The sequence below is a fragment of the Boleophthalmus pectinirostris genome, unplaced genomic scaffold (genome assembly GCF_026225935.1).
Source record: "Boleophthalmus pectinirostris isolate CB_2022bp ecotype Guang Dong unplaced genomic scaffold, ASM2622593v1 HiC_scaffold_22, whole genome shotgun sequence".
In the NCBI taxonomy this organism is placed as follows: Eukaryota; Metazoa; Chordata; class Actinopteri; order Gobiiformes; family Gobiidae; genus Boleophthalmus; species Boleophthalmus pectinirostris.
In genome coordinates this window covers 40,733,886-40,760,034 of record NW_026571190.1, presented here as the reverse complement: position 1 = coordinate 40,760,034, position 26,149 = coordinate 40,733,886, and the positions used below count along the sequence as shown (strand labels likewise).

The 26,149-nt window shown below is 42.5% G+C and overlaps 1 protein-coding gene across 1 annotated transcript in view; it reads left to right on the top strand.

Moving 5' to 3' along the window:
* The window catches only part of LOC110170326 (voltage-dependent T-type calcium channel subunit alpha-1I-like), a 475,861-nt gene that overhangs the window by 232,182 nt on the left and 217,530 nt on the right, over window positions 1-26,149 (top strand). The window contains exons 15-17 of the mRNA XM_055158519.1: window positions 1,211-1,396; window positions 13,866-13,983; window positions 17,826-17,981. Of these exons, the coding sequence (XP_055014494.1) occupies window positions 1,211-1,396; window positions 13,866-13,983; window positions 17,826-17,981 (460 nt within the window). The remainder of the gene's footprint in view (window positions 1-1,210; window positions 1,397-13,865; window positions 13,984-17,825; window positions 17,982-26,149) is intronic.

Sequence of the window (26,149 nt, the reverse complement as noted above, 5' to 3'; positions counted from 1 at the left end):
GGAGGGAGGAGAGAGGAGGAGGAGGGAGGAGAGAGGAGGAGAGAGGGGGAGGGAGAGGAGGAGAGAGAGAGGAGGGAGGAGAGAGAGAGAGGAGGAGCGAGGGAGGAGAGGAGGAGAGGAGGAGAGGAGTGAGGAGAGGAGAGAGGAGAGGAGAGAGAGAGTGAGGGAGGAGAGAGGAGAGGAGGAGGGAGGAGAGGAGGAGGAGGAGAGGAGAGGGAGGAGAGAGGAGAGAGGAGAGGAGGAGAGGGAGGAGAGAGGAGGGAGAGAGAGAGGAGGAGGGAGGGAGGAGAGAGGAGGAGGAGGAGGAGGAGAGAGGAGGGAGAGAGAGAGGGAGTGAGGGAGGAGAGAGGAGAGGAGAGAGGAGGAGGAGGAGAGGAGAGGAGTGAGGGAGAGGAGAGGAGGGAGAGGAGAGGAGAGGAGAGAGGAGAGAGAGGAGGAGAGGAGGAGAGGAGAGGAGGAGAGGAGAGAGGAGAGGAGAGGAGCGAGGGAGGAGAGAGGAGAGGAGGAGGGAGGAGAGAGTGAGGAGAGGAGAGAGGAGGGAGGGAGGGAGGAGAGAGGAGAGGAGGGGAGTGAGGGAGGAGAGAGAGGAGACGGCAAAAAGGAGAGGAAGCGAGGAGCGAGTGAGCGAGAGAGAAAAGGATCAGAGGAGAGAGGGAACAGAGAGAAAGAGAAAGAAGAGAGGATTTTGATGTGGCGCCTTTTGATGGTCACTTCCATTAGTCGATTCAAATAGAAGAATAAAAGAGAAAAATGATCATGGAAACATCAGAACTAAACCAGGACTAAACCAGGTCTAAACCAGGTCCTGGTTTAGTCCTGGTTTAGTTCTGGTTCAGTCCTGCTTCAGTCCTGGTTTAGTCCTGTTTTAGACCTGGTTTAGTCCTGGTTTAGACCTGGTTTAGACCTGGTTTAGTCCTGGTTTAGTCCTGGTTTAGTCCCGGTTCAGTGCAAAAGTCAAAGACATCACAGTTTAAGTCACAGAAACATGACTTAAAAAAACAAATCATTATCATTTTTTTGTTTTTGGTTTTGGAGACAAATAATGAAGAAAATAGCTGTTTTTTTTTGTTTTTTTTGGTTTTTGTTTTTTAAATTTTCTTACTATTGGTTTTATTTTGAAAAAGAAATGAACGAATGACACGCGGATTAAGGGAGAATGTAACATGTTCACTTCTCTCCTCTCTCTCTTCTTCTTCTTCTGTTCTGTCAGTGTTTGTGAGATCGTGGGACAGTCGGACGGAGGTCTCTCGGTTCTTCGTACGTTCCGTCTCCTGCGCGTCCTGAAGCTGGTGCGGTTCATGCCCGCCCTCCGCCGGCAGCTCGTGGTCCTGATGAAGACCATGGACAACGTGGCCACCTTCTGTATGCTCCTCATGCTCTTCATCTTCATCTTCAGGTAAAAACGCACGCACAGACACACCCCGGGGTCTAGATCCTGAACTAAACCTCAGTCTTTTTCTAGTCTTGGTTCAGTCGTTGTTTTGGTTCCATTTAAAGGTTGTATGGAGGATTTTTTTTTGTTTCAAACTGTCAGTGAAAGATTAAAATACCATTACAGAGACGCAGCAGCTTTGTAATTATGATGACCAAAAAAAAAAAAGAACGAAAATCTATCAACTGTGGACGTGTTGAGGCCAGATAAACATCAGCCAATAGAAAACGAGGCTCCCTCATTTTCTATTGGCTGTTGGGTTGTCAATCAAACTCCCTAGTATAACTGACTCGTCGGAGCGCGGGGATTACGTGGTTTACGCGGCGGTTCTTAGAGGCTTTTTCGAACTGTCGCTTCCTCGCTTTTCGCACAAAGTTTGTCGCGACGGCGGACGAGAATCCACGACCGGTTCACCGCAAAAGAAAGTCCGTTTTTGAGGTCGCTGAAAGAAGAAGAGAAGAGGAAAAGGAGCGAAGACAAACTGAGGTGATTCTTGGAGATCTCGTCCAGCGATGGCGCGACCGAAGCAGACGAAGGGTCTAAAAACTGACGCGTCGGTCGCTGAATTACTTCTAGACAGGAAACTTCAACAGTAATTCTGAACGCGCACAAGGACTGTCGCTGTATTTCTCTTCCCTTAAAAAAATCCTCTATACAACCTTTAACGGAGTTCCCACAGTCATGGAAAGCCTGGGAAAGTCATGGAATTTTAGGCCCCATCCACACCAGTTCGTATTCGAGTAGTTTTCATTATGGATGCAGTGTTTGTTCACACTAATCTGACGGGAAACGGCTCCAGAGACGGAACGATCTGCCTCCAGCTCCACGAATTCATCTGAGTCCAGATCTGATCCGGCACCGTGTGGACGCCTCGTATAATCTCTGAAAAGTTTAACATGACCAGTGTCGGGGAGTAACAGATTACATGTACCAGAGTTATGTAATCAGAGTACAAATTATGAGTAACTGTATTCAGTTACAGTTACTGTTTCAGTGAGTGGTAATTGGATTACAGTTACTTTGTTGAAATAAATGGATTACACAGAGGGATTTAACTGTTTTCACATTTTGGGCTAAATCCCTTTTTTCTTTTTTTTTTCTTTTAAACCAGGTCTAAACCAGGTCTAAAGGTCTAATCCAGGTCTAATCCAGGTCTAATCCAGGTCCAAACCAGGTCTAAACTATGTCTCAAACAGGATTTAACAGGACTAAATCCTGCCGTGTGGACGTGTTTCTTCGTCTTCTATCAATAATATTTTTTAATTTGGTTCTGGGCTTTTTATTTTCTTTTATCAGACAAAACATCTTATGTTACGATTTCCTCGTCTTTGTTTCTCTACAGCAAATCAAGTAATCCAAAGTATTCAGATTACATTACTCACTTTAAGTAATTTAATGGATTACGTTACAAACTACATTTTGGGGTGTGTAATCTGTAATCTGTAGGGGATTACATTTTAAAAGTCAACTTCCCAACACTGAACATGAACCATCTCCAACACGACAGAAGCACAGAACAGACTCACCATCAGCAGAACACCCCTCTGACACAGAGAGAACACCCCTCTGTCACAGAGAGAACACCCCTCTGACACAGAGAGAACACCCCTCTGTCACAGAGAGAACACCCCTCTGTCACAGAGAGAACACCCCTCTGACACAGAGAGAACACCCCTCTGACACAGAGAGAACACCCCTCTGACACACAGAGAGAACACCCCTCTGTCACAGAGAGAGAGAACACCCCTCTGACACAGAGAGAACACCCCTCTGTCACACAGAGAGAACACCCCTCTGTCACACAGAGAGAGAGAACACCCCTCTGTCACACAGAGAGAACACCCCTCTGACACACAGAGAGAACACCCTCTGTCACACAGAGAGAACACCCCTCTGACACAGAGAGAACACCCCTCTGTCACAGAGAGAGAAACACCCCTCTGACACAGAGAGAACACCCCTCTGACACAGAGAGAACACCCCTCTGTCACAGAGAGAACACCCCTCTGACACAGAGAGAACACCCTCTGTCACAGAGAGAACACCCCTCTGTCACACAGAGAGAAACACCCCTCTGTCACAGAGAGAAACACCCCTCTGTCACAGAGAGAACACCCCTCTGTCACAGAGAGAACACCCCTCTGACACAGAGAGAACACAGAGAGAACACCCCTCTGACACAGAGAGAACACCCCTCTGACACAGAGAGAGAACACCCCTCTGTCACAGAGAGAACACCCCTCTGTCACAGAGAGAACACCCCTCTGTCACAGAGAGAACACCCCTCTGACACACAGAGAGAACACCCCTCTGACACAGAGAGAACACCCCTCTGACACAGAGAGAACACCCCTCTGACACAGAGAGAACACCCCTCTGTCACAGAGAGAACACCCCTCTGTCACAGAGAGAACACCCCTCTGTCACAGAGAGAAACACCCCTCTGTCACACAGAGAGAACACCCCTCTGACAGAGAGCACAGAGAGAACACCCCTCTGTCACACAGAGAGAACACCCCTCTGACACAGAGAGAACACCCCTCTGTCACAGAGAGAACACCCCTCTGTCACAGAGAGAACACCCCTCTGTCACACAGAGAACACCCCTCTGTCACACAGAGAGAACACCCCTCTGTCACAGAGAGAACACCCCTCTGACACAGAGAGAACACCCCTCTGTCACAGAGAGAACACCCCTCTGTCACACAGAGAGAACACCCCTCTGTCACAGAGAGAACACCCCTCTGTCACAGAGAGAACACCCCTCTGTCACAGAGAGAACACCCCTCTGACACAGAGAGAACACCCCTCTGACAGAGAGAACACCCTCTGACACAGAGAGAACACCCCTCTGTCACAGAGAGAACACCCCTCTGTCACAGAGAGAACACCCCTCTGTCACACAGAGAGAACACCCCTCTGACACAGAGAGAACACCCCTCTGTCACACAGAGAGAACACCCCTCTGACACAGAGAGAACACCCCTCTGTCACAGAGAGAACACCCCTCTGTCACAGAGAGAACACCCCTCTGTCACAGAGAGAACACCCCTCTGTCACAGAGAGAACACCCCTCTGTCACACAGAGAGAACACCCCTCTGACACAGAGAGAACACCCCTCTGTCACAGAGAGAACACCCCTCTGTCACAGAGAGAACACCCCTCTGTCACAGAGAGAACACCCCTCTGTCACAGAGAGAACACCCCTCTGTCACAGAGAGAACACCCCTCTGTCACAGAGAGAACACCCCTCTGACACAGAGAGAGAACACCCCTCTGTCACAGAGAGAGAACACCCCTCTGTCACAGAGAGAACACCCCTCTGACACAGAGAGAACACCCCTCTGTCACAGAGAGAACACCCCTCTGACACAGAGAGAACACCCCTCTGTCACAGAGAGAACACCCCTCTGACACAGAGAGAACACCCCTCTGTCACAGAGAGAACACCCCTCTGACACAGAGAGAACACCCCTCTGACACAGAGAGAACACCCCTCTGTCACAGAGAGAACACCCCTCTGTCACAGAGAGAACACCCCTCTGACACAGAGAGAACACCCCTCTGTCACACAGAGAGAACACCCCTCTGACACAGAGAGAACACCCCTCTGACACAGAGAGAACACCCCTCTGTCACAGAGAGAACACACCCCTCTGACACAGAGAGAACACCCCTCTGTCACAGAGAGAACACCCCTCTGTCACACAGAGAGAACACCCCTCTGACACAGAGAGAACACCCCTCTGACACAGAGAGAACACTCATATTCCAGTGAGTCGTGTCCTTTCGTTTCTGTAAAACGTAAACAAATGTGCTCAAGTCTGTGTGGACAGGAAGGACTGTGGACACAGAAACGACGTGTCTGGACACAGATCGTTTGTGATACGATGACACGTGGATTCGTTTCAGTGTAAACGTCGTCTCAGTGGATTATGAGTTTGTTCTGTGTTTCTGTCGTCTTGGTTCATGTGAAACTTTTCAGAGATTAAACGTCTGCAGGTCGAACACACAGACGTACAGGTGAGTGGATTCACTTCCCAAAGTCGTACTAAAACATTTTGGTAACACTGTTGTAGCTACCGTCAGCAGCAACTATCATCCATTTAAGTTTATGTTTTACAATATTAAATTATATTCATACTGAGATATAGTAAAATATTTTAAAAGCAATATATAGCATAAATAAGTAAATTTTTCTGTAAATTCATGTTAATTAGTTACATTTTATTTTGGTTGATTTGCTCCACTTTCAATTGCATATTGTTTCGAGGGGAAGTTTTTAAGGGTGCACTGTCTTAATACATTTTTTTACGGGTGAACTGCGCTCTGTCCTGAGCTAAAAGGACATTTTATGTTTTAAATTAAAGGTTTTCAAAAGCATCAAGACGTTATTCCCTTTGAGTGGATGTGGCCGATGAGGTACATTTTGTGTTATTTCATTGTGTCCGAACAAATGCCTGTTAAAACCAAAGAACGATTTTGAGCCTTGTTTAAACTCGAGGGGAGTAACAACTGTAATACTGTAGACCAGGGGTGTCGAACTCATTTTGGTCCGGGGGCCGTATCCAACCGACTTTGATCCCAAAGGGGCCGGATCAGAAAACTCATATATACTCCAAAAATAGCAATAAGTTCAAATATTTGTGCAGAGAAACACAAATCTATTACAGAAATCTTTTTTAACTGATGAACTCTTTCTTTTACAAAATATTATAATAAGAAAAATACAATTTCAACACAAAGTTTTAACATGAACTTATATGCAAACAGGAATAAGTCCATTTTTGTTGTAAAATCCTGCACTCGGCTCCACTTTTCTCATGTTGGACATTTTTCTGATGAGGGTGTCACGGTCAACAGTCAAAACGATCGTCCTTTAAGAGCGTTTGGAAAGAGACAAGTCTTCATTTGTGCTGCTCTGGTGGGAGGGGCCACGTACAGAGACGCTGGAGACGCTGCTGTGATAAACACCACAGAAAATTAACACGATTTTAATAGAAAATATAATTAAAATAGTTTTGTAGAAAATCAGCCGAGGGCCAGATTAAAGGTCTTGGAGGGCCGGATCTGGCCCCCGGGCCGTATGTTTGACACCTGTGCTGTAAATCCTGGTAAAATCCTGAAAAACCTGTGCTAGAAATGAATACAGTTTGGTTTTATACAAGATATTGAACATCAAAAAAAAAGTTCTTACTGAACTTGTCTGTGCTAAAAGTTAAGTTTAATATAAATGGTTGTTATCCTCCCAGGTCCAACACATTTTAGGGAGTTCAAGCACTTGATAAATCATTATTTAATTGTGACTTTATTGTGTTCCATCAAAATGATTAAAACCTAAAATGAATGTTTTATAGATCATCTGTGGACAGATACACGATCGGTCAAAAGTTTTAGAACACCACACTTCTAAAAAACTTCAATTTTTTTTTCTGTTTACTGTTGACCAAAATCATATTCTAAACTTTTGACTGATGAAAGTGTCGACCTTTGGCAGATAGAACAGCCGAACACACTCATGGCTCATTCTTTCTACGACAGAAATCAAATATTGTTCAGAAAGTTTTTCTCGAGTCTGTCGCAGAAGTTTCCATAAATGTGTGGCACTTGTAGGTTGCTTCACTCTTCTGTCCAGTTCAGTCCAGTCCAGTTCGATGGGGTTTAAGTCTGGACACTGTGCTGCTGGACACTCCATGTTTTCAAGTTTTACCATCTTGTTCTTTTTTCCTGAGATAGTTTTGTGCCAGCTCAATAAGAAGACTTCATTACTCATCCAGTTGACAAAACCGCACTATTAATCCTATTTGAGTCGTTCTTTGAAAGTGAAGAGCGAGAGGCGTAAGTGTGTTTGTTTACGTCCAGCGCGTGTGAGGCTGTAGATCAGCGATAGTGACTCTACTTCCTGTGGACTTTATCTCCAATCTTTATGCTTTAAAAACCATGTATCTGAAGTGTTGCACCACATTTCACAAATAATTATAACTCAGTTTTGTCTTTTATCTAAACTAGAAGTGCGATGCTCTGAGCTCTAGAAGTGCAGTGGTGACTGGTTTTACTGCAGACAGATCCCGCTGCACTCGACCTACTGACCTGTCAATCCATCTGCTGCATTCAGCAACATGGACAGAGAGGCTGATATGATATGATATTTAAATTGTCAAGCGGCAGCCTTTTAATAGGCGACGACACGTGTTCGTCGGCGATACGCTGCCGTGCATAGGGAGCGTGTGTGTTTGTGATGCGCCGTAGAGTCTCCGCGGGTTTCAAATGAGCGCACAGGCTGCACTGAGACGCCCCACACGCTCCTGCACCCGCTACAAGTTTATTACCAACAGCAGCGGCCGGAATGAAACATGATCACACTTGTTGAGTGTCAGACCTCGAGTGAGAGACAAGACCGAGTCCAAACGCGAGTCCGAGACGAGACACGACGATCTACCCACACGACCTTGGCCATCGACTGGTAGATCGGGATCGACGTATTGGGCACCCCTGGTTTAGACTGTCGTTGGACATAAGTTGTGGACGCTGGCAACACGCTCAGCATTAGTTGGTATAAGTTATCTATAAGTTATCAAAACGTTCAATATAAGTTACTAATACGTTCTGTATATGTCCAACTCATTATGAATATGCTATGTATACGCCCAAAATAGAAAAAAAACATCGATGGTTCAGTGTATACCAGCGTTTTAGGGAAATTGTGGGACGTCGGCATACGTTTTCTAAATCGTCAAGGTGTGACAGTGGCCTTACGTTTGTTCCAGTTCAACCTCTTCATTGGACTCGCGCGACTCGAACTGCAATAAATAACTGGAAAAATGCTAAAACTGCGACTCTACTTTGAGCGTACGTTAGTCTTGACCTTTGCCGCGTGAGCTCACCTGTTGCTGTTTGTTCGCCCGGAAAGTTAAAGAGGTGATTCCAAAAGTTCCGTCTGGGGTTTTTTAATGACTGCTTTTACCGCAGACTGTATTTAAACGTCGTAATTAAACAGAGCAGAGGTGGTTTTCCTGCTCCGGTTCATGTTTGGGGAGTTTAAGGTGGATTTAAGGCGAAAGAGACTCGAGGTCAAAACTGAAACGTTCCACAGATAATGAGCGAAAATGTTCAAGAAGGTGCAGCGCGTAACTTTTCTCTGTCAAACGCTTTTCTTCGTGGAAACATTAAACTTACCAACTCCATGGAGACAAGTTACAGGTCAGATCTGTGGAGAGGCGACCCCGTTCACAGTAACAATGCAGGTTTTTTTCAAGATATGTTCATCAACAAAACCGATAATTAAATAAATGTGTCATTCATTCATTTGTTTTTCAAAATAAAACCAAAAATAAGAAAACAAACTAACAAAAAAAAACAAACAAAAAAAACGATTTACTTCATTATTTGTCTCCAAAACGAAAATGAAAAAAATGGATAACGAATAATGATTCAGTCCTGGTCTCAGTTCTGGTCTCAGTCCTGGTCTCAGTCCTGATCCTGGTCCCGGTCTGGTCCCCGTTTGAGTTCTGGTCTGGTCCCAGTCTCAGTCTTGGTCTCAGTCCCGGTTTGTCCTGGTCTAGTCCCGGTCTCAGTTCCGGTCTAATTTCTGATCCTGGTCCAGGTCTGGTCCCGGTCTCAGTCCCAGTCTGGTCCCGGTCTCAGTCCCCGTTTGAGTTCTGATCTGGTCCCAGTCTCAGTCTTGGTCTTAGTCCCGGTTTGGTCCTGGTCTAGTCCCGGTCTCAGTTCCGGTCTAATTTCTGATCTTGGTCCAGGTCTGGTCCCGGTCTCAGTCCCATTCTGGTCCCGGTCTCAGTCCTGGTTTGGTCCTGGTCTGATCCCGGTCTCAGTTCCTGTCTCAGTCCTGATCCTGGTCCCGGTCTGGTCCCCGTTTGAGTTCTGGTCTGGTCTCAGTCTCAGTCTTGGTCTCAGTCCTGGTCTGGTCCTGGTCTGGTCCCGGTCTCAGATGTGGTCTAATTTCAAATCCTGGTCCCGGTCTGGTCCCGGTCTCAGTCCTGGTCTGGTCCCGGTTTCAGTCTTGGTCTCAGTCCCGGTCTGGTCCCAGTCTCAGTCTTAGACTCAGTCCTGATCCTGGTCCCGCTCTCAGTTCTGGTCTGGTCCCAACCTCAGTCCCAGTCTCAGTCCTGGTCTGGTCCTGGTCTGGTCCCGGTCTCAGTCTTGGTCTCAGTCCTGGCCTTGTCCTGGTCTGGTCCCTGTCTCAGTCTTGGTCTCAGTCCTGGTCTGATCCCGGTCTGGTCCCGGTCTCAGTCCTGATCACCCGACAGTCTACGTGGGCGCACCTCCAGGCCCGTCCCAACACTCAGTCCTGTTTTAGTCCTGGTTTAGTCCTAGTTTTTTCCATTATTAGTCTAAACACAAAATCGAAAACTGAAAAAACAAATCATTATCTGTTTTTTTTTTTTTTTTCATTTTGGTTTTGGAGACAAATAAGGAAGAAAATAATTGTTTATTAATTTTCTTATTCTTGGTTTTATTTTGAAAAACCAATGAACATATGACACCATTAATTACCATCATTAAAGTCACACTGTGGAACATTCACAGGACAGAAATGAACCTCGAGATTCGTTTCTCCTTCCTCCTCTGTGCTGAATATTATCGTCTCGTAGAATCATCTGAAGCCTTTTCTGTCTGACGTCGTAGATGTTCAAACACATTCCCTCATTTCCACAGAGTTAACGGCTCATTCAAAACTTCTGATTCATGATTTCTGACTCCCGTCCAGTCGTTTACGGTCGCCACTTTGCCAAACGTCGTCACGGAGCCAAACTCTCGCGGACGCTGTAATAAAACTCCTCGGCTATTGTCAATAAACCGACACTAAAACCTGAGTTACGATTTAAACACGGCCTATTATGTGAAATCCATTTTTGTAGCGTTCTTGTTATAATGTCGTTCTCTCATCCGTAACCTACTCGAATGTCATCCACGCATGTTTGAGTAATTTAGTGATCTCTCCCAAGACCTATTCAAATCCTCCTTAGTATGATTCTTCAGACAATTCTCCATAAATATTTATTTATTTATTTTTTTGCACATATAACATGACAATAAAAAGAAACACACTAGATAAAAAGTAGGTGCCGGAAGAGGCAAAAAACCCAATAGAGCGAAATATTAAAGCCTCCACCTTATGAACACATTAACACACATCATTGTGCATAAAAATACATATATATAGAAAAATGGCATTTAAACACCATGGATTCAATTCTTTTGATTTAAACATGGATTAAAACACAATGAAACATCCACAATTGAAAGATTATCAAACATTAGCACGAAATATCAAACATTTCCTCAAACTCTTTTTTAAAAAAAACCTCTGATTTGCCGTCACTGACCAGATGTGAAAACTGCTCCGGAATTTCCCGCCTCTGTATCGTCGGCAAAACTGACTCTTGATGTGACAAATTTTGGAACATGAAAATTATGAATTTGACGAGTTTTGTATATGAATCTCTGCACTGGTTTTAAAGTAAAATGTGAAATGTTCGGGGATCATTGTTGAATTATAAAGGATTTTATACATAAAAATACAAATTTGATAAATATTAATCTCATAAATATTAAGAATGTTAAGTTTAGTGAATAAATGAGCAGACGACGTTAGTGGCATAGAATGAGTTGCAATTAGAACAAAACGTTTTTGCACCAATAATATTTTGTTCAGAGTAGAGAAAGTGCAGCCCAGACTCTATTACAGTATGACAGACAGGGATAAATTAAACGAAAGTACAAAGTAAGTATAGACTTTGACTCCAGAAATTTACAAACTTTTCTTATAATACCAAAAGATTTGTTAATTTTTCTGGTCATCCAGTCAGCTGCTCTTTCCAGTTTAGACAATGACGCCCAAAAATTTGGTGGATGAGACACGAGTTATTTCAATTGAATCAATTTTGGTTTTAGGGTTAAATATACAAAAATATCAATCAATCCATCCATTTTCATCTGTTTATCCGGGGCCAGATCGCTGGGGCAGCAGTCTAAGCAGGGACTCAGGGACTCTATCAGTCAATTTCATTCTAAAATAATGTGCTCTAATGTGTTCTGAATTAAAATATTCTCCTTTGAGTTTACATGGAAATAATAATTCCAAATTGAGGTTTACATGGAAAACTCGTTAAATCGTCTTTATTTAATGTGGTTTCTCATTCCTCCATGGACACAAACACCATCCAAAGTTTTTCCTGCAGTGGTTCTGATGATAATTGCGAAGCAGCCGCTGGAGAATTCTGTCATCACGCTTTACGTCTGTCGGCTGAGGAGGAGAAGGGAAGAGTGTCGGAGAAGGAGGAAGAAGACAAAGTGAGTGTGAGGCTGTTCTACCTCAGCCCACTCCCACATCCTGCTCACAAATCCAAAGAGACGTGGATCGAAGTCCAAAGACACGACTGGTGGAGCCGGATCATTCGGATCGCGTCAGAAGGGCGACACAACGAGCATGCACTGAACGACGTAATCATTTTTTAAGAAGAATAAACGTTTACATGATCCAGGAATAAATTAATTTGGCTTTAAAATCAGAATGAACCCAGTCAGTCTGGCGCCACCTAGTGCCTCCGTTCAATTTAGTTTCTCTCCAGTGACTAGATCAGGAATCAGAATAAACTAGACGGTTCGCAAGAACATCGGAAGTGTGAGTCCAGGCACCAGCCAATCAGCGAAGAGTCATACGTTCTGTGTTGGCAACGATTCCCGAAATCGAGGATTTAAAGCCGAAACAAAGAGAATGTTTGGTGAATTTTATCAGGTGGAAAGTCCTTCCTACGGGATTTGGGAAAAGCTTAAAGGTTGTATAGAGGATTTTCCAAGGAACAAGAAATCCAGTGACTGTTTGTCCTTTTTCAAATGTTGCGCATGCGTGAAACCACCCCCCTCCCCCACAGCTTAGTAGAACGCCTCCTCCCTCCTCCTCCTTACGCCACAAACAGGTTACAGCCGCTGCACATACTTGTAAGCAACTAACTACAGTGAATTCGTGAGGAGCAGGGGAAGAGCGGAACGGGCAGCGGGACAGGAGCAGGAAAGGGGTGCAGAGAAGAGTGCGCGGAGATTCAGTGCGAATGAACTAGTTACAACACGCAGCAGCAAGTGGACTCTTTCTTTGCCTTGAAAATTACGTTTTCAACATAGAATATCACATTCGTGTCCTGAAAACGTTTGTTAACTCTTGAAATAAAGTACGTTTTCATAATAAGCAGAAGTTTCCTGTCCAGGAGTAATTTGTGACCAGTGCGTCTTTAGACTCTTCGTGCTTCAGTCGCGCCATCGCTGGAATGAATCTCCAAGAATCACCTTAGTTTGGCTTCACTGCTTTTCCCCTTGTCTTCTTCTTTCACCTCAAAAACTGACTTTCTTTTGTGGCGAACTGCTCCTGGATTCTTGTCGCCATCGCAACAAACTTTGTGCGAACTGCGAGGAAGATATAGTCAAAAAGCCGCTAAGAACTGTTGCGTTGGTGGAGTAACAGTGTCTTGCGTCTTGCGTCTGTGGACTGCGTACAGTCGTACGTAAACCGTACCGGCGGCGCAGACAAGTCAGTTACACTAGAAACGTAGGGAGTTTGATTGACAGCCTGTCAGCTCACAGATAACGAGGCAGTGTCGTTATCTATTGGCAAATGTTTAGCCAGAGTCCAGAGTTGATGAATTTTTATTCTCTTTTTTTTGGTCATCATAATTACAAGGCGACTGCATCTCTATAATCTATCATTGACAATTTGAAACAAAAAAAAAATCCTCCATACAAACTTTAATATACCAGTTAGCCCCATTAGTGGAGCATTACATACGTCACAAACAAATAGCAGCGATTGGTTAAATAAAAAAAATAAAAAACCCGCCTACTGTTGAGTGAATGAGTCCTAACGCTGCGAGGTCAGACGGTTTCTACAAAGTGAAACCGGCTGATGAATCAGACTAGAATAAACCTCCCACTTACTTCGGAATTAAGTTTAATTCTGAATAATCATTTTCATTAAGAATTAAGTGTTTACATGGTCTGTTTAAAGTGGAATTATTTTTTTATTCAGAATTTAATTATTTTTATTCAGAATTAAAGCTCTCATGTAAACGTGGCAACTGTGTCCTTGGGCAAGACACTTCACCCACATGGAGTTCAACAGTGACCGTCCACATCCCAGATCCACGACACAAAACTGTCCACAGCAACATGAAAAAAACTGAAGTGATGTGCAGTAGTTTCGTTAGCGGGACGCACGCTGATTGTGTTGTGACAGCGCTCTGAAGGGGGAGCGACTTAGTGTAGAGAGCAAAGAGAGGGAGAGACTCAGTGCGTCAAAAACAAAAATTAAACGTGTTAAATTGTTGCTGGAAATACATAATTTTCCAAACAATAAAAGGTGAAGAAGTAGTGTAATAGCTCTTCTTTAATATGTTTTTTGTTTTTTTTCTCGTATATTTTCAGTATTCTTGGGATGCACATCTTCGGCTGTAAGTTCAGTTTGAAGACGGAGACCGGAGACACTGTTCCCGACCGCAAAAACTTCGACTCTCTGCTGTGGGCCATCGTCACTGTGTTTCAGGTAAAAACAAATATTTTAAGATTATTATTATAATTATTAGTGTTGTTCTGATACCATGTTGTTTTTATCCAATACCGATACCGATACTTGGCTGTCATGTACTCGCCAATACCGATACCAGTCCGATACCGTGTAGTGTGAAGAAATAATCTAAAGCTACTCAGTTTTGTGAAATACAAGAGTAAAAGTGAAAGAGTATCTCACTAAAGAAAATGTACAAGAATAAAACAGACAAAATTATAAGTCAGATGTACTAGTGTAATGGTCCTGATGTGGAGTTTAAGCATTTTTACTTTCCTACTTGGTCACGTTCTACCACAGTGTGAATAAAAACATCAGTGAGGCCTGTGAAAAGACGCTCATCCTTGAAGCACACGGCTAATTCTGCAGCGTAAACAAAGTCAGAGTTAGCCTAGTGGAGCTTTGGTTATTTTAGTTCAGTGTCCTTAAAGGCTAAATGAAGGTGTCAAAGAGGAAACACAAATGTATTTTCTGTCATTATTAGTGTGTTTTAAGTGTTTACACAACCTCCACGCTTTCTGTTTAATCTGTTCTTAGCGTTAGCGTTAGCATTAGCGTTAGCCGCAGACGTCATCAGCGGCTGCTCATTCTGGAACATTCTGGAACATTCTGGAACATGGTTTCAGATCAATTGTTTGGGAAAATAAGTTTTGTTCTGAAGAGTCTTAGAGTTGGACAGAAAGAATCTGGAGTCTGAGGCAAAAGACGTTTGTTTACATCAGTCCAGCACTTGGTGTACGTGAATACTAATACTACTAATACTAATACTACTAATATTACTAAAACTACTGATCTGTACTGATACTACTAATACTACTACTACTAATACTAATACTACTAATACTAATACTACTAATACTAATACTACTAATATTACTAAAACTACTGATCTGTACTGATACTACTAATACTAATACTACTAATACTAATACTACTAATACTAATACTACTAATACTAATACTACTAATACTAATACTACTAATATTACTAAAACTACTGATCTGTACTGATACTACTAATACTACTAATACTAATACTACTAATATTACTAAAACTACTGATCTGTACTGATACTACTAATACTAATACTAATACTACTATACTACTAATACTACTAATACTAATACTACTAATACTAAAACTACTGATATACTACTATACTAATACTAATACTAATACTACTGATACTAATACTAATACTAATACTACTAATACTACTATACTAATACTACTGATACTAATACTACTAATACTAATACTACTAATATTACTAAAACTACTGATCTGTACTGATACTACTAATACTAATACTATTAATACTACTAATACTAATACTACTAAAATACTACTAATACTAATACTACTAATATTACTAAAACTACTGATCTGTACTGATACTACTAATACTAATACTATTAATACTAATACTAATACTACTGATACTAATACTAATACTAATACTACTGATACTAATACTACTAATACTAATACTACTAATATTACTAAAACTACTGATCTGTACTGATACTACTAATACTAATACTACTAATACTAATACTACTAAAACTACTAATACACTAATACTACTGATACTAATACTAATATTACTGATACTACTGATACAAATACTACTAATACTAATACACTAATACTACTGATACTAATACTAATAATAATACAACTGAAACTAATACTACTAAAACTACTAATACACTAATACTACTGATACTAATACTAATACTACTAATACTACTGATACTACTGATACTAATACTACTGATACTAATACACTAATACTACTGATACTACTAATACTACTAAAACCAATACTACTGATACTAATGCTATTAATACTAGTACTACTAATACTAAAACTACTGATAATACTAATACTATTAATACTAATACTACTAATACAGCTTCTTCCCTAAAGCTTTCACCACAGTGAATGAGAACCGTTCATTTGTTTTATTTATTCTTAATTCTTGCACTTTGACGGAGCAGCTGTGAATTTCATGTATAACGACAATAAAGACTTTATGTTCTATTCTGTTCTATTTCTACTGCTAATACTTGATTCAGTGACATGTCGTGATACTTCACTGCACAATTCTGACCGATTCAAAATGCATCCGAATCATTTTTCACAAAAAAACTCGCTGGTTACATTCACTGTCCTCATGATTTTAAAAACGTATTAAATTATATGTGATAGAGTGTTGTTCTCGCGGTTGCTGGTGTAGTTGACTGTTATTATTAGAATGAATTATTGATAAATCACACTGTGCTTTAGTTCTGGCCATTCCAGCCGCACTCTGCTTCCACACAAGGAGGGTTAAACGGGAGCTAAAGAAGGACAAGCTGGAGATAAACAAACGGAGATAAAGTGAGAAGAGCAGAGCGCGCCGCTTTAACTGCCAATGTTAAAGAAGGACAAATTCTGTAATAGCTGGATGAGGCCAGAGAAGCACCGAGAAACGTCAACAATGAGCTGGAGGCGTCCTTGCTACGACCGTGCAGAGGATACAAAACTCCACAACATCGGCGATTTGGTCTGAGCACTCGCCGATACCGATACGATACCTGAAAACCGTGCAGTATCAAAGCTTTTGCCGATACAACACACCCGCAGAACCATAGTTATTATATCAAATGCATTAGCCATAACATTATGACTACAGAACTGTTACGCTGTTTTCTGATTATAACAGAGTATAGTTCCTTTAATAGAGGCTTTGCACCGTCACGTGACCCTATAACAACGGTAACCTACGCCGCCATGACACCAGGCACACTATGTCATTTACTTCAGCAGCATCGGAGAAACATGGGCAGGTTTTGTTGTGTATTTGGTTGTTCTAGACGCTCTGAAAGGGATAAAATCATTCTTTTCTTCACTGTTCCTCTGGAAATGACTCATCAGGATCAAACAAGGGAATTATCGGAAAAAAAGACGGGAATTATGTCTAGAGAACATAAACCATGAAGAGATTTCCTTTGGTTCCATCAAGACACACTCACGTCACTTTCATCAAGGTATTTGCTACTTAAATAGTTTCATAGTTTATTTAATGAGAGAAGCACATTTACTGAACTAAAATGTAAAAAGAAAACATTTGCAGTAGAAACTGTATCTTCCAGCACATATAAACATGTCACTCGTCGTAGGACCATGTTTTCTTTATTGTCTTGTTTATCCACAACTTTGTCTTCTAGAATAAATCGCTTTTTATGAGCGCATCTTTCTAACGTTCACGAGGATCTTTTCATGGCCGATTCTTTCGAGGTTCGGCTCACAGACTCTTCGACTCGTGCGTCGTGTTGATCACAGGAGCCCAGTGTGGGTTCGTTGAATCGTAAACTAGTGCGGGTTTTCCTGGATAAATTAATGACATTTTAGTTCAGTAAATGTGCTTCTTTCATTAAATAAACTATGAAACAATTTAAATAACAAATACCTTGATGAAACTTTGGGTGACTTGATGGGACCATTGGAAATCTCTTTGAGGTTTATGTTCTCTAGACATAATCCACGTCTTTTTTTCGATAATTCCCTTGTTTGATCCTGATGAGTCATTTCCAGAGGAACAGTGAAGAAACGATTAGTTTTATCCTTTTCAGAGCGTCTAGAACAACCAAATACACAACAAAACCTGCCCATGTTTCTCCGATGCTGCTGAAGTCAATGACATAGTGTGCCTGGTGTCATGGCGGCGTAGGTACCGTTGCTGTAGGGGACACCTGACGGTGCAAAGCCTCTATAGTTGAATCCTTGTGTTTAAAGCATGCGCGGTGACCCTTGACCCTTGTGTCGTGACAGATCCTGACTCAGGAGGACTGGAACGTGGTCTTGTACAACGGGATGGCCGCCACGTCGCCTCTGGCCGCTCTGTACTTCGTGGCCCTCATGACGTTCGGGAACTACGTCCTGTTTAATCTGCTGGTGGCCATTCTGGTGGAGGGCTTCCAGGCCGAGGTGAGGAGGAGGGGGTTTGGGTGTTGTGCCTGTATGTGTGTGGTGGAATGTTTACCCTGGTGACACAATGCACACGTTAACTCTTTTCCCGTGAAGACGACATTTGACGACAGCCCTTGTATCCTGAGTGACGTGTTTTGACTCCTCCGCTGTTTCACTAAAGACGCGACTTGACGAACATTACAAACGGTTCCGGTTTTTCACATGTAAACAGAGGCTGTGATTGGTCGGGGCCACTACAACCCACAATAGACTGACCAATAGGATTCAAGAATATGTTTTCTCAGATTTTTTCCGAAGTTAATCGAAGTAGTGATGATCGTAGCTTCCGGAAAAAACACAACATGAAACACGAGCGATGGAAAGATCGCGGTGCACAGTTTTAGAAATAATGAGGAGCGGACGTATTTTATGGTTAGAGAAAGTGACGTTTATAGATTTCAAAGTGATGATGAAGTTGATTATAAAGTGGAAAACAGCGACAGCGATGGACTTTCGGGGAGTGAAACTTATGAAGGTGAGAATGCAGCTGATGCGTCTGTGTGGAGTCCTGCGATGTCCCAACAAACTATCTGAGCTTTATACTCGATTATGAACCAAAATTGCCCTGAAATCTGAATGCTGCTCAGACGAGTCCTTTCAAATATTTCAGTCTTTTTTTTCCAAGATGAGATGTATAACAGAATTGCTACAAAAACAAACATTTATGTGGAGCTCTGCACACGAGAAAGTAACCAAGATGACAAATACTGGACACACACTGACCGGGAAGAGTTTTATTATTATATTATTATATTATAATAAGATAAATGAGTTGAATAAGTTAAATGGAAAAAACGAATTAGGTCCACACAGGTGAACAACAGGTAAAAACAGATGCACACGTGGTTATACTATATCTGGTGATATGAAATCTGTTTAAATACTTTGAGAAATATATTTTATTTTATTTTTTTATGAATATAATACTCAGAACATGCAGATATCAGATGCTGAATGTAGTTTTTTGTTTTTGATTTTGCACCTGACCAGGTAAACTCTCATTTTCAGTGAGCTGTTATAAACCTGTAACTCAGGCTTGTCCAAACTGTGGCCCGTGGGCGAAATGCGGCCCTCAGATGCATTTTTCTTGGCCCTCAGGCTTCCAGGTGAATTGGCCCAAATGACCTTGAATCAATTAAAAATGAACTTTTTACTGCAAGTTTTTTGAAAATCAAACTTGATAAAGTGAAAATTTAATATTTAGTGTTTGGTTTTAAGGATCTTAGTATGAATAAAGACTGTGGGCTCATTCTAATGTATTTAAACATGCACATATTTCAATTATTCCCTGTACTGAGCACCAGTCTACGGCCCTTGATCAGCCTCTGCTTCGTCTGTGTTTAGATTTGTGGCCCTTGATGAAAAAAGTTTGGACCCTCCTGCTGTAAATGAACTGAATCACATTTAAACATCCATAAATGAAGAGTTCAGAGTCTAAAGTTTCCAGAGATACAAATATGTTTGTGTTTCAATGAAGTTCATGAGTATGAAGAGCACTTCTATTCACTCGTGGAAGTCTGTTTTCTTTCTTTTCTTCTATGTTTAGCCCTGGTTATATTTGTATGGGTTGTTCCTCGTCGGTGTCCAGGGGGAAAAGAGTTCACAAACACGTCCAGTTTTTTTCCACCTTTATGCCCTGACAAAGACCATCTTGTTGGTTGAAACGCGTTGGCTTCCCTCCATGTAATAAAGGACTTTTAATATATTCAGTCGAAGTGCCTCGGGTTTGTACCTCGCCGACCTTTAAATTTTTCAGTAAGGGCAACTTTCTGTTCAGATTTCAAGTTTAATCCCCGTGGAGCACCTGTACTGCTACTTTTGACTTTTTTATGATCCAGTGAAGCGCTCTGCCTCTTCTCTTCATCCAGTTTTTTTATGAGTCTGAAAAAGGGCTGTGCAAAGATATTGAAATACTGATATATCGCATCGTTTAATGTGATGATACAGTATCGATATCGTCGGCTGCTGTATCGATATATCACCAAGAGCATTTTTTGTTTTTATTTTACTAAATTATTTTGTTACAGCTACAGTTTTGTTGTTTGTTTAGAGGAAGGAAACTCATTTATGCGACACATTTGACATTTTCACTGTTTTGATGAATGTGTTTCATTTTAACTTTGCACAAGAAGTGGATTAATAAAGACTTTTAGGGTCACAGCCATGATTTAGCCTTTATTTTTTACTGAACCGTATCGAATCGATTTGAAATCTGTTGTATCAAATCGAAAGTGAACTTTATCAAGGTTTGTATCGTATCGTGGCCTACACTTGGACGTGTCTGACTGTTGAGACCAGAGCTGGGACCAAGTTGTTGTTTTGTAAGTCTCAAGTCTTTGACCTCAAGTCCGAGTCAAGTCCCAAGTCAAATACAGGCAAGTCCAAGTCGAGTCTTGAGTCACTGGCCCATAAGTCCAAGTCAAGTCCAAGTCGAGTCTCAAGTCCATCCATCCATTTTCTTCCGCTTATCGGGGTTGGGTCGCAGGGGCAGCAGTCTGAAAAGGACCTCCCTGACTTCCCCCTCCACAGACACTTCCTCCAGCTCTTCCAGGGGGATCCCGAGGCGTTCCCAGGCCAGTCCAGAGACATAGTCCCTCCAGCGTGTCCTGGGTCTTCCCCGGGGCCTCCTCCCGGTGGGACATGACCGGAACACCTCCCGAGGGAGACGCCCGGGAGGCATCAGAACAGACGCTCGAGCCTCAACTGGCTCTGACTCCGAGCTCCTCCCGTGTGCCTGAGCTCCTCACTCTGTCTCTAAGGGAGACGCCCAGACGCCCTGCGGAGGAAACTCATTTCAAGCGCTTGTATCTGTGATCTCGTCCTTTCGGTCACTACCCAGAGCTCATGACCAGAGGTGAGAGTAGGAACGAAGACTGACCGATAAATCGAGAGCTTCGCCTTTCGACTCAGCTCCTCTTCACCACAACGGTCCAATAACGATCCAGAGTCTCGAGTCACTGGCCCATAAGTCCAAGTCAAGTCCAAGTCGTCTGCTTTGAGTCTTTTGAGTCATTTGAAATCTTTAAACCAAAGTACCAAATATAGCTTTGCCTTAGATTTTTTCTGTTTACATAATTTTTTAACTAAATTGTACTTAAAAAGTCATGGTAAATGAGTATTTATATAAGAGAAAGAGAGAGAAATGCACATTTTTCCTTTTTAAATGTCTTGACCAGAGTGCGAATTATTACGGTCAGAACAGAAAAAGTTCAGATTTAAGAACAATTAACAACAGTTCATTTGTCAACCAGTCTCAGCATCAAGTCTCCTCACGTCACAGGCCTCGAGTCCAAGTCAAGTCCCCAGTCTCTGTGTATTTTATCAAGTCTCAAGTCCTAAAATAGTGACTCAAGTCTGACTCGAGTCCAAGTCACGACCTTCCAACTTGGTTTCTGTTAGTTTAGTTTAGTTCTGTTTTGTGTCTTTTTATTTTGTCACTTGATTCTGTTTGTGGGTTTATTTGATGTTATTTTGGGATTTAGTTTTGTTTTATGTCCCTTCGTTTAGTCTCTTGTTTTTTTAGACCCATGGCCCATTTTTTGACATTAAACTCGTTCTATGTTAATCCTGTGATTCAGTTTCTTAGTTTAGGTTATTTTGCGCACTTATTTAAAACCACTTTTGTTATTCTTCCTTTTACAGTCCTGTTTATTCAATTATTACTGGAGCTGGATCGTAACAGTGAGAAACTCTTGGCTAAAGCTTGTGACTGTAATGTGTTTTGTTTTTTGAGAGAGAATTGTTTCAGCAGCACAAAGCAGCAGCTCACCTGTCGTAGTTCCAGCTAAACCAGTTCTTTCTGGTCAGATTTGATCAAATTAAAGCTCAGTCTAATTTGAGTCACAGAGTTTCAGACAGAGCAGTGCTTTCAGTTAACGAAACAATATTACTGTGTTTAAAATGTAAAATATGACACGAATATAACAGCACTTTAACTCTCAACAAAAGAACTGAGCGAAGACGCCAAACCTATGGACTGAACCAGGACTAAACCAGGACTAAACCAGGTCTAAACCAGGTCTAAACCAGGACTAATCCGGGACTATTCCAGGACTAAACCAGGTCTAAACCAGGACTAAACCAAGGACTGAAACAGGTCTAAACTAGGTCTAAACCGGGACTAATCCGGGACTATTCCAGGACTAAACCAGGTCTAAACCAGGACTAAACCAAGGACTGAAAACAGGTCTAAACTAGGTCTAAACCGGGACTAATCCGGGACTAATCCAGGACTAAACCAGGACTAATCCAGGACTAAACCAGGACTAAACCAGGTCTAAACCAGGTCTAAACCAGGTCTAAACCAGGACTAAACCAGGATTAAACCAGGTCTAAACCAGGTCTAAACCAGGACTAAACCAGGACTAATCCGGGACTAATCCAGGACTAAACCAGCACTAAACCAGGTCTAAACCAGGTCTAAACCAGGTCTAAACCAGGACTAAACCAGGATTAAACCAGGTCTAAACCAGGACTAAACCAGGTAAAAACCAGGACTAAACCAGGTAAAAAACCAGGATTAAACCAGGTCTAAACCAGGACTAAATTTAGCCTAACTTAATCTTAGCCCTTGGAGCGTTTAGTTCTGCGTCGGTCCTTTCTCCTGCGGTCACCTGACGGTCTACGGGGGCGTGTCTCCAGCCTCGTAACGATGACGTTTCACTGCTGTTGATGCCGCGAATTTGTATGAAAAAAATCAAAAAACTCACCACTTCAGTCCAGTTTAAAAACACATTGTGACGCGTGTTACTCACATTTGTTCACAGTAAAATATTAACATTTTTCCCTGTAAAACCAAATTACTGCGTTACAGCAAAAAGCAACACGCAGTAAAACAGTCATTCTTTTCTTCGACCACCCAAACCCTGATTCCAAAAATACAATTCTTATTCCCATAAACTTTCTTTTTAAAAACGTGTATTAAAAGTTTGGAAGCTCGGGGATAATCACCTCTGTGGAACTAAAAACCAAAAGACCTATTATTTTATTTTCTGAAACGTTATAAATCACAGCGTTATTAAAGCTGAATCTTTTGTTTTAATTTTTCTTTTTGGACTGAAATCGGTCGTGTCATGAGTATGTGTCGGCACGTCGCGGTGACTTTGAACTCTTAATAATAATAATAATAAAGACTTAATATTAGGATTTTTTGAAAAGTCTGTGAGAAATTTGCTTCTGACACTGTTCAGTTTTTTATGAAAGTGGTGTGTGAGTGTTGGTGGTGGGAGAGACCGACGGCGCAGATCGACCGCCTCACTTCCCTCAGTCTGCCCCAGGACATAAGTGTTAAACATCTTCTGGAGGATGAGGTGAGATTTTCACAATGAGTGCGTTTACATGCACATCAATAACCCGGTTATGATCGGGTTTTTTGAGTATCCCGGTTTCTTGATGGTGCATGTAAACGCAGTAACCCGGTTATGGCAGTGTCCCGGTTATTAGAAACCGAGTTACTGTAGCTGGTTTATTCCGATAGTAACCGGGTTACTTGTGGCATGTAAACGCAGTATCCCGGTTACTGCAACATAAAGTTGAGTCGCATGCGTCCAAAAGACACTTTCCAGCCTTTCACCACAACAGTAGTCACATAAATAAATTGACCAACATAAATAAAGTGACCAAACGAGTGAAATGACTGTAAAATAAAGAGCTGCGCTAAACCTGCACACGTACAATCTGCACTCGTACGACCTGCACTCGTGTGACGCTGAAAAGCTAAAACATGAACTATCTCCTGTACAACACACACACAGAACAGACTCACCATCATCAGCACCTCTTCTGTCACAGAAAATAACACACATAATCCACAGAGTCGTGTCATTTAGTCCAAAAGAAACTGAATCACATCAGCGGCACAAGGAGCGAGTTGTTTTTATCGCCGCTAACAGTTTATGCTAATTAGCCAAACGGTCTTAAGTTTCGTTTCTGTAAAACGTAAACAAATGTGATCAGAGCTGAATGATCTGATCAAACGGGCTGATGTGTCTATAGTGTTTATGGTTTATATGTTGTAAAGTTGAGTTTATTTATGCAGAAGATTTTAATGAAGAATCTGCACAGTGGATTGTGGGAGATCTCGTAGCTCCTTAGCTTCTTATGCTAAAGGAGCTCACGGTTTGTATTTTTCCTGGTTTATGAAATTGATTTAAGTTCAATTTTTGCGCCTGCGCATTTGTAAGATTATGTCAAGAAACCGGGAACACTCCATTTGATCATGTACACGAGGATATGAGTGTCTCGGTTTCTCAGTGCTCATGTAAACACAGTAACACGAACACTGACAGAACCGGGATATGGCGAATAACCAGGTTATTGATGTACATGTGACGAACTCAATAAGAGACGAGACACGAGACTGGATCAGCGAGAACGAGACCAGATTTTGACATTGTTTATAAGAAATAAATTGTCCAATCCAGTTCCCAGTAAGAAATTTAGATTCTTTTACAACAGAACAGAACAGAGTATTATCTGTCTGCAGTGTTGGGGAGTAACAGATTACATGTACCAGAGTAATCAGAGTACAAATGATGAGTAACTGTATTCAGTTACAGTTACTGTTTCAGTGAGTGGTAATTGGATTACAGTTACTTTGTTGAAATAAACAGATTACACAGAGGGATTTAACTGTTTTCACATTTTGGACTTTTTTCAGTAATTCCACTCATTGCCAGAAACTAAACTAGATCTAAACCAGCACTAAAACCAGGTCTAAATTAGATCTAAACTAGACCTAAACCAGGTCTAAACCAGGACTAAACCAGGACTGAACCAGGACTAAACCAGGATTAAACCAGGACTAAAACAGGACTAAACCAGGATTTAACAGGACTAAACCAGGACTAAACCAGGACTAAACCAGGACTAAAACCAGGACTAAACCAGGACTAAACCAGGACTAAACCAGGACTAAACCAGGTCTAAACCAGGTCTAAACCAGGACTAAACCAGGACTAAACCAGGACTAAACCAGGTCTAAACCAGGACTAAACCAGGACTAAACCAGGACTAAACCATGCTGTGGACGTGTTTCCTCATCTTCTATCAATAATATTTTTAATTTGGTTCAGTAAAATCTGGACTTTTTATTTTCTTTTATCAGACAAAACTTCTTATGTTACAATTTCCTCGTCTTTGTTTCTCTACAACAAATCAATTAATCCAAAGTAATCAGATTACATTACTCACTTTAAGTAATTTAATGGATTCCGTTACAAACTACATTTTGAGGTATGTAATCTGTAATCTGTAGGGGATTACATGTTAAAAGTCACCTTCCCAACACTGGAGACATGGAGATACAGCGCGTTCAGCCGCATGTGTTGGACCCGGAATCGGACGAGGACTTTGAGGAGCACGAAGCTCAAGCACCGCGTCCACATCAACTGAACATTACTGATTGGTGTGTGAAGAATCCCTCAGTCGTCCAGGTAGAATCTACGGTGAGGAGAAAATTCTATTTGTCGACTGGACAAAAGTTTGTTTGGTTGAAGATTCGCAGCTCATCCAAGCTGCTTCTGCAGAACTGAACTGAACATAAACTGAAGAAGCGGCTTGGATGAGCTGCTGAACATCTTCAACCAAACTAACCTTTGTCCAGTCGACAAACTGAATTTTCTCCTCAGGCAGGGTGGAGGCAGGGTGGAGACCGGGTGGAGGCAGGGTGGAGGCAGGGTGGAGGCCAGGGTGGGACCGGGTGGAGGCAGGGTGGAGGCAGGGTGGAGACAGGGTGGAGGCAGGGTGGAGACAGGGTGGAGGCAGGGTGGAGGCAGGGTGGAGACCGGGTGGAGGCAGGGTGGAGACCGGGTGGAGGCAGGGTGGAGGCAGGGTGGAGGCAGGGTGGAGGCAGGGTGGAGACCGGGTGGAGCAGGGTGGAGGCAGGGTGGAGACCGGGTGGAGGCAGGGTGGAGGCAGGGTGGAGGGTGGAGGCAGGGTGGAGACCGGGTGGAGGCAGGGTGGAGAGCCGGGTGGAGGCAGGGTGGAGGGGTGAGACCGGGTGGAGGCAGGGTGGAGAGGGTGGAGACCGGGTGGAGACAGGGTGGAGACCGGGTGGAGGGCAGGGTGGAGGCAGGGTGGAGACCGGGTGGAGGCAGGGTGGAGGGGGTGGAGGCAGGGTGGAGACA